The sequence below is a fragment of the Salmo trutta genome, unplaced genomic scaffold, assembly GCF_901001165.1.
Source record: "Salmo trutta unplaced genomic scaffold, fSalTru1.1, whole genome shotgun sequence".
Lineage (NCBI taxonomy): Eukaryota > Metazoa > Chordata > Actinopteri > Salmoniformes > Salmonidae > Salmo > Salmo trutta.
This window is the reverse complement of record NW_021822186.1, coordinates 2,441-11,641: the sequence shown is the minus strand read 5'-3', so window position 1 is coordinate 11,641 and position 9,201 is coordinate 2,441. Positions and strand designations below refer to the sequence as shown.

General features: G+C 47.3%; 1 protein-coding gene across 1 annotated transcript; it reads right to left on the bottom strand.

Annotated features, from left to right (window-relative positions):
- Nucleotides 1–1,303: 1,303 nt before the first annotated feature.
- LOC115180825 (voltage-dependent T-type calcium channel subunit alpha-1G-like) lies at nucleotides 1,304–7,813 on the bottom strand. Its single transcript, XM_029742976.1, has 3 exons — nucleotides 7,597–7,813; nucleotides 6,760–6,866; nucleotides 1,304–2,916 (listed from the first exon to the last, which is right to left on the bottom strand). The coding sequence occupies exons 1-3, from the start codon at nucleotides 7,811–7,813 to the stop codon at nucleotides 1,975–1,977; spliced, it is 1,266 nt and encodes a 421-aa protein (XP_029598836.1). The 3' UTR covers nucleotides 1,304–1,974.
- Between the last annotated feature and the right edge of the window lie 1,388 nt (nucleotides 7,814–9,201).

Sequence of the window (9,201 nt, the reverse complement as noted above, 5' to 3'; positions counted from 1 at the left end):
CTGTCTATATAAGGTCCCACAGATGACAGTGCATGTCAGAGCAAAAACCTAGCCATGAGGTTGAAGGAATTGTCCGCAGAGCTTCGAGACAGGATTGTGTCAAGGCACAGATCTGGGGAAGAGTACCAAAACATTTCTGCACCATTAAAGGTCCCCAAGAACACAGTGGCCTCCATCAATCTTAAAGAAGTTTGGAACCACTAAGACTCTTCCTAGAGCTGGCTGCCCGGACAAAATGAGCAATAGGGGGAGAAGGGCCTTGGTCAGGGAGGTGACCAAGAACCTGATGGTCACTCTGACAGAGCTCTAGAGTTCCTCTGTAGAGGTGGGAGAACCTTCCAGAAGGACAACCATCTCTGCAGCACTCTACCAATCAGGCCGTTATGTTAGAGTGGCCAGACAGAAGCCACTCCTCAGTAAAAGACACATGACAGCCGCTTGGAGTTTACCAAAAGGCACCTAAAGTCTCTCAGACCATGAGATACAAGATTCTCTGGTCTGATGAAACCAAGATGAACTCTTTGGCCTAAATGCCAAGCGTCACGTCTGGAGGAAACCCATCCCTACGGTGAAACAGCATCATGCCATGGGGATGTTTTTCAACAGCAGGGACTGGGAGACTAGTCAGTATCGATGCAAAGATGAACAGAGAAAAGTACAGAGAGGTCGATGAAAATCTGCTCCAGAGCACTCAGGACCTCAGACTGGGGGCTAAGGTTAACCCTCCAACAGGACAACAACCCTAAGCACACAGCCAAAACAACGCAGATTGGCTTCGGGACAAGTCTCTGAATGTCCTTGAGTGGCCCAGCCAGAGCCCGATCGAACATCTCTGGAGAGACCTGAAAATAGCTGTGCAGCGACGCTCCCCATCCAACCTGACAGAGTTTGAGAGGATCTGCAAAGAATAATTGGAGAAACTCCCCAAATACAGGTGTGCCAAGCTTGTAGCGTCATACCCAAGACTTCGAGGCTGTAATCACTGTCAAAGGTTCTTTGACAAAGTACTGAGTAAAGGGTTTGAATAATTATGTGAATGTAATATTTCAGGTTTTTATTTTTATTAAATTTGCAACAAAAAAATATATATCTGAAAACCTGTTTTTGCTGTGTAGATTGATGAGGGGGGGAACGATTAAATAAATGTTAGAATAAGGTTGTAACGTAACAAAATGTGGAAAAAGTCAAGGGGTCTGAATACTCTCCGAAGGCACTGTACATATATGTATATATATTCCTTCAAATACATGAATCTCAGCACATAATTCACTTTCTTTCAGCAAATTAAGAAAGCTACAAAATATCCCTATGGTGAAAAAATTTAACAAAACGGACCAAACCAACAATTATTTCGAACATTGAAACAAACAGGGAGGAAAAAGTTAACCCATCACAAAAAGTACACCAAAATCAAAATATAATGAAATAAAACAATTATACATCTGTACAAACACTATGGCCCAATAATTTAAGAAAAATTGTCTCAAAAACGTTCATATTGCTTTGTACCTCCACTGTTGCCCGTGTGAGAGCGAAGTCCCACAAACACCGAGAAGTACCTATAGGGGTACCACAGGGGTGGCGATCCAAAGTCCTTGGTGCTGACATCACTCCAGAGGTCATGGGGTCAACCGGCAGCCAATGGCTTGCAGGCATGGTGGAAGAGAATCAGTCATCTTGTTTCTCTGTTTATGCTTTGTTATTGTTGCGTTCTCGTTGTTTTGGAAAGACAAGGAATGGTCAAACTATGACTGTACTGCACTGATCCTCAAAAAAAACAAGGTTGATTTGACCGCTTTGTTGTAGTTTTACCATATTTACTCTCTACGGCGTTATTACTAGGACTACCATCATCACGGATACCAAGTGCATTGTGTGTTTGGATGTGTGGCTGTTTGCCTATGTGCATGTGTGTATAGTTCCTCTGTGTGTGTGTGTACATCAGTGTTCGTGTGTACATCAGTGTGTCAGTGTTCAGTACTCAGAGCTTGTTTTCTCAAAGGAGAAGCTCGGCAGAGTCAACAGCTTGGGATTGGTGTTGGACCCACCTCCCTCCTGGCACAGCCCAAGCCCCAGCCCCTCCCCTACCCCTAGGTCAAAGGAGTCCTTGGAGTCACTGGAGGGCGCCCGTCTCCTTAGACAGGAGGTATCCCGGCCCTGTAAGGGAGGGGGCATCCCCAGGCCCCCCAACCCCCCCGGGGCAGGGTGGAGGCCAGACTGGGGCTCCAGTCCATCAGGGGGGTCTACGGAGATACACGGGGGACTCATTTTTTTCTTGTGTCGGGGAGAGGGCAGGGTGTGTGTGGTGGTCTGGGAATGGATCTGGAGGCTGTCTGCTCGGGAGACAAACCCCGAGGACGTGGTGCTGCGCTGGGGGCTTGACTCTATGGACGAACACTCCTCCACTGAGTGGCGACGAGGATCATCCAACCAGGACAGGGGGCGTGACCGGGGCGCAAGGACGCTCCGCCCCTGGGTGTCAGCACTGTGGAACCTCTTCAACTGCCCCCCACCACAACCAACCCAGTAACCTTTGGAACTGCCCTCGAGACCTCCCTCCTCTGACCCCAGTCCGACCCCGATGACATCGTCCCGCCCCGCCAGCCCCGCCCTGGTGATGAGCGACACTTCCTGATCAGCCGAGGCCTCGTCCTGTCTCCAGGGGCGAGTGGGGGGAAGGGGAGGAGGGGGTAAGGAGTGGGAGGAGGGGTGCTGGGTGTGGACACTGCTGGGGCGCGACGATTGAGGGGATGCCCCTGAGGTGGCAGGGACCAGCTGGAGAGCAGGCTGCTGATGAAGATGAGAGGGCGAGGAAGAGGAGGAGGAGAGGGCTAGGGAAGCTACATGGAGGACTACCTCCTCACCCTCCGCTCCATCAGAACACAGGACCTCCTGGGAGTCATTAGATATTGCCACCTGGCAGAGGAAGGGGGGAGAGGGAGGGGGAGGGGGAAAGGGAGGCAGGAAGTAAGTGAGAGTTTGATAGAAGGGGAGAAAGGTGGAAGATGAGCGGGAAAGATGGACAGGGAGAGGGGTGAGGCAGCGAGGAAGTGAGAGTGAGAGACGGGATGAGGGTATAGGGGGACATAAGGGGGGTGAGAGGGGGGAGACAGGTTAGTGTGGGGTGACTGAGTGAGGATGGCTAATAGCCGTGAAGGTCAAAGTTCACTATTAGACCAGCATGATCCCAATACCAACAATGACTCACTGTGATACAGAGGCAATGTTGCAATTACAATACATTGAACTTATAGGTCAACTGTTAAGTGTATTGATGTGTGTTTATTGCACAAGAAAACTGTTTCAGATCCAGATATGTGTCAGTAGTATCTGTATCATCAAGAGATTGAGTGACAGCACGTGTTTTACAGTAGCAGCAGTTGTAGGGTACAGTTTGTCTCAGCAAGGGCACTGGGTAAAACAATGGTTGCCCAATGTCATAGGCCCAATCCCAAATCGAGCTGAAAATTGACCACAAAAAGGCCAAACAGATATAATATTTGACTAAAACATAATCATTTCAAACCTTGCTTACATTTGTAGACGATGTAAATGTAAATGTAAATGTAGACGATCACATATCTCTATTATGCGATGAAGTACTTGGGAACAGATTTCTTAAATTCAAATCACTTGGAGCTGATTTCCTGGTGTTTAAAAATAATGTATATCCAACAATAAACAAATATTAAAAAAGTAACATTATTATAATTAGACATTTTTTCTTAGAAAACATGGGTGGAATAATAAAATCACCCACGGGCCAACTTCGTCCCAAAGGGGAACTCTGCTCTAAGGGTGTAGGGTCTAGTTTTCCATACCGACAATACCCCTCTGTTAGCCCCAACGACTAAAATCTATTGAAACTTTAGAGGGCGGCACTATAGGGCAGCCCTTCAGCTTTGTCTCCTCAGAGAGGTCAGAGGATACTACAGGAGAGGAAAGGTTAGTAGAACACAATGACACACGACACAAGTCTCATATAGCTCTCTTTCCTTATCTTCTGCAGTATCTTGGTTGCTATGTGACAAAATATGGACAGAGAAAAGAAAAAGGAAACTATTTGAGAGTTTTGGGACAAACAGGACATGACTGTTTACAGAATATTCGCGACTGAAATTTGCGAGTCTTGACAGAAAGCATAGCTGTGTCAACAGTGACATCTAGTGGACTTATATATTATTGCCAAGCCACAGCCACAATATACCACTCCACCTACATTTACCATCAATACCTATTTGTGATTGTGGAACATTTCCTGTCATACTGAGTAACACAAAAAAAACTTTAATATTATAACTTTTTCTCAATAGTAACTATTTCATAAACATAATCATCTTCATACAATCACAACCTTGCACAAAAAGGCCAACAAGTGCTCCAAAACAGTAATATAAAATATGTGGCCAAATATTGTTATTGACAGAACTGACAGTCCTGATTGAAACCCTGAGTCATAACAGTGTAATAGTTACAATATTGTGATATGTAGGCTAACGTCTACCATTCATGGGCAAACTGACTGCATTTCAAACAAAAATACAGTACATTCCATCAATCAAGAACTGCGTGATAAAGACATCATTAGGTAGATCATATGACCTTATAGGGGTTCATAAATAATATAGTCCCCTATTTCTATGAGAATTAACACAGTCTAGCCATTCCAAAGCTATGTTCAACACTACCTGCCACCGATGAGATTCATTGTGTGAGAAAGATGGTTAGAAGCAGACAGACAAACACAGACAGACAGACAGACAAACACAGACAGACAAACACAGACAGACAGACAGACAAACACAGACAGACAAACACAGACAGACAGACAGACAGACAGACAGACAGACAGACAGACAGACAGACAGACAGACTGACTGACTGACTGACTGACTGACTGACAGATTGACAGATTGACTGACTAACTGAATGACTGAATGAATGACTGAATGACTGAATGAATGAATGAATGAATGGTGGGAGTGAGCAGGGGAGGAGGACAGGTCAGAGGAAAGGGGTGTGTGTGTTGGGGGTTGTATAGGGACGATCAGTATTTCAGTGATAGCAGGTCAGGAGTTAGTGAAATGTGCTGTGTTTCAGCAGTAGTTCTGCGTCTGACGGTTACTAAACTACACTCTGTTAGTAACAGATACAGGACAGATGCAGGACAGGATGGACAGAAGATCGAGAGCATTGTGAGGGAGGAAGGATGGAGACGATAGTTACACAGAGAACAGAGAGGAAGAAGGGAGTCAGAGGGAGGAGAGAAGATGGACAGCATTAAGAGCACAATGAGAGCTAGCAGAACAGAGAGGAAACCCAGGAAGAACAGAGAGGAAACCCAGGAAGAACAGAGAGGAAGGACAGGAAGAACAGAGAGGAAGTACAGGAAGAACAGAGAGGAAGGACAGGACAGTTTAGGAAGAACATAACATCATAGTAGAAAAATGAGAAGAACAACACAATGAAGTTTTTTCTGGTAGAACACATTTGTTACCTCTGGTGTGTGTGGCTGTGTGGCTGTGTGTGTGGCTGTGTGGCTGTGTGTGTGGCTGTGTGGCTGTGTGTGTGGCTGTGTGGCTGTGTGTGTGGCTGTGTGGCTGTGTGTGTGGCTGTGTGGCTGTGTGGCTGTGTGGCTGTGTGTGTGGCTGTGTGGCTGTGTGTGTGGCTGTGGGCTGTGTGTGGCTGTGTGTGTGGCTGTGTGTGTGGCTGTGTGTGTGGCTGTGTGTGTGGCTGTGTGTGTGGCTGTGTGTGTGGCTGTGTGTGTGGCTGTGTGTTTGTGTGGCTGTGTGGCTGTGTGGCTGTGTGTGTGGCTGTGTGTATGGCTGTGTATGTGGCTGTGTGGCTGTGTGTGTGGCTGTGTGTGTGGCTGTGTGTGTGTTTGTGTGGCTGTGTAACAGCTGTGTGTGTGGCTGTGTGTTTGTGTGGCTGTGTGGCTGTGTGTGGCTGTGTGTGACTGTGTGTGTGGCTGTGTGTGTGGCTGTGTGTGTGGCTGTGTGTGTGGCTGTGTGTGTGTGTGTGTGTGTGTGTGTGTGTGGCTGTGTGGCTGTGTGTGGCTGTGTGTGACTGTGTGTGTGTGGTGTGTGGCTGTGTGTGTGGCTGTGTGTGTGGCTGTGTGTGTGTGTGTGTGTGTGTGTGTGGCTGTGTGGCTGTGTGTGGCTGTGTGTGGCTGTGTGTGTGGCTGTGTGTGTGGCTGTGTGTGTGGCTGTGTGTGTAGCTGTGTGGCTGTGTGTGTGGCTGTGTGTGTGGCTGTGTGTGTGTTTGTGTGGCTGTGTGGCGGCTGTGTGTGTGGCTGTGTGTTTGTGTGGCTGTGTGGCTGTGTGTGGCTGTGTGTGACTGTGTGTGTGGCTGTGTGTGTGGCTGTGTGTGTGGCTGTGTGTGTGGCTGTGTGTGTGTGTGTGTGTGTGTGTGTGTGTGTGTGTGTGTGTGTGTGTGTGTGTGTGTGTGTGTGTGTGTGTGTGTGTGTGTGTGGCTGTGTGGCTGTGTGTGGCTGTGTGTGACTGTGTGTGTGGCTGTGTGTGTGGCTGTGTGTGTGTGTGTGTGTGTGTGTGTGTGTGTGTGTGTGTGTGTGTGTGTGTGTGTGTGGCTGTGTGTGACTGTGTGTGTGGCTGTGTGTGTGGCTGTGTGTGTGTGGTGTGTGTGTGTGTGTGTGTGTGTGTGTGTGTGTGTGGTGTGTGTGTGTGTGTGTGTGGCTGTGTGTGGCTGTGTGTGTGGCTGTGTGTGTGGCTGTGTGTGTGTGTGTGTGTGTGTGTGGCTCACCTGTCTGCGGAGCGTGCGGCTGAGTGTGTGTATACTCTGGGAGTGTGAAAGGCTGTGAGGACTGCTGGGTCTATCGTCTGGTTGGGTCCGTAGCGAGGTACATGAGCCTGAGGAAACACAAACAACACAGATAGTTCTTTACACACAAAAAATAAAAAGTCATTTTCAAAACAGTATGTGTGGGTAAGGTTGGCTCCGGGTCCTACTGTTCTGGAAATTACTTTTGGTTTTCCTGAACACTTTTATTGAGGGGAAAGCATACTGAGTGGAGTGAGTGTGTGTGTGAGTGAGTGACTGAGTGAGTGAGTGAGTGAGTGTACATGTGTGCATGCAACAAGGTCTCACGGTCTGACTTCAATTTCCAACGTTTGTCTGTGGGGGGTGGGGGGGTGATAAACAATGGTAAAGTTTAGGCAGTTATTCAGAATGATTAAGGTAAGGGTTAAAGTTTGGGATAGGGTCAAATGAAAGAGTGACACTGGGATTGAACACTGGGATTGAACACTCTGACGGAAACTCTTAAAATACTCCCATCTACCATCCCCATTCGCCCTGACAAACCACAACTCTACCTGATGGTAAGAGCACTCGCCGTTGCCCCTAGTGGTCAGTTTTGATGTGTTCTCCCGAAAGTCTTGGGACCTGGACGGCCATCAAATATCATCTTGGATGTCGAGTGACCTGGCTGGTGCGTGTGTGTGTGTGTGTGTGTGTGTGTGTGTGTGTGTGTGTGTGTGTGTGTGTGTGTGTGTGTGTGTGTGTGTGTGTGTGTGTGTGTGTGTGTGTGTGTGTGTGTGTGAACAGTGTCAGCGTGTAGAGGGAGTGTCTGTACTGTACCTGACAGGGCCTTGTTGATGGTCTCTATGTGCTGTGGTCCTGTAGTCTGTGTTTGTGAGTCTAAACCAGGGGCCAGGCCGGCTCCTGGGGATCCGAAGGGCTCCAGAGGCAGGAACATATAGCTGTCATTGGGTAGGGAGTGGGTGCGGCCCACCGTTGACTTCCGTACGCTTAGCAGGTTGTCCTCCAATGGCTCCCCAGGATCGAGTAACTCCATCTGGGGGACAGAGAGAGATTCAGCCTCTTTCTGGAGTTTCCTGGAGGTCTGACCACTGCCTTTTACAGAAACCTCACACACTCACTCATACACTCTCACACACTCTCTGCCCTCACTCACAACAACACACATGATATAAGAAATGGTTGACACACAGAATGACAGACCAGACAGACAACATCATTGCACCAGTGGCAGAGGGGAGACTGGCACAGAACTGGCACTGGACTTACTGAAACTAACTGAAACCATATTGTCTATGTCTTTATTGTGGTAAAAGAAAACTGAATAAAGCATTGGTATGCTTTTTTTGCTGAGGTCGTTTATCATTTATGCCACAGGTTTGGAAGTGTATTAAATCACTGTGTTCTGAGGGCCAGAAAATGCCAGCTAGACCAGTAGCCTGCTATGTCCTTGACCAGCAGACAACACAGCTACTAACTATAGAGATGGGAGTGGTACTACATCCACTTGTCACATTGTTTATAACACAAAAGGAGAGATCCACAAGAGCCAGAGAGAGAAACAGAGAGAAAGAGAGAGAGAGAGAAAGAGCGAGAAAGAGAGAGAGAGAAAGAGAGAGAGAGAGAGGGAGCGAGAGAGAGAGAAAGAGAGAGAGGGAGCGAGAGAGAGAGAGAGAGAGAGAGAGAGAGAGCAGATACAAAGCAAACAGGAAAAAAAGAATGGTCAGAAAAATGATGAAGACAAAGAAATAAAGGAAAACAGAGAGAGATCAAAAGATAGAAAGAAGGAGAGAAAGGGCGATGAGGGCAGACGCGCTAGTCTACTGAACTGGAACGGACAGACACCAGGCTAGAAAGTTGGGATGAAAAAGAGAGAGAGAGCGAGGGAGAAGGGCGGATGGTTGGAAAATTCCCAAGGTCTTCCAAACTCACGTGTCCTGCTCGTCGCTCTGTAGTCAACCTGAATTCATTAATGTGTCTGTGTGATGCGTGTGCTGGGTTTGGGAAATACCCCTGAGATTACATTCACCACACTGCTATATTAATCAATTAGTTAGAGATTGGGCCTGGAGGGTGCAGGTGAGTTTGGAAGCTCCCTTGGGAAAGGCTACAAGAGACTGCAGAGAAAGAGGAGACGGAGAGAGTCAGAGAGGAACTGTCAGGAACTGTCAAAACAAACAGACACATGAAGATATATGAACCTCATTACAGACCAACAGATATATGAACCTCATTACAAACCAACAGATATATGAACATCATTACAGACCAACAGATATATGAACCTCATTACAGACCAACAGATATATGAACCTCATTACAGACCAACAGATATATGAACCTCATTACAGACCAACAGATATATGAACCTCATTACAGACCAACAGATATATGAACCTCATTTCAGACCAACAGATATATGAA

Excerpts from the sequence above, each read along its gene's own strand:
- LOC115180825 (XM_029742976.1), bottom strand. The coding sequence starts at position 7,813 with ATGGAGTTACTCGATCCTGGGGAGCCATTGGAGGACAACCTGCTAAGC. Across the intron at positions 6,867-7,596 it reads CATCAACAAGGCCCTGTCAG|GCTCATGTACCTCGCTACGG; the intron begins GTACAGTACAGA and ends GTGTTTCCTCAG. Across the intron at positions 2,917-6,759 it reads GCCGCACGCTCCGCAGACAG|GTGGCAATATCTAATGACTC; the intron begins GTGAGCCACACA and ends TTCCTCTGCCAG.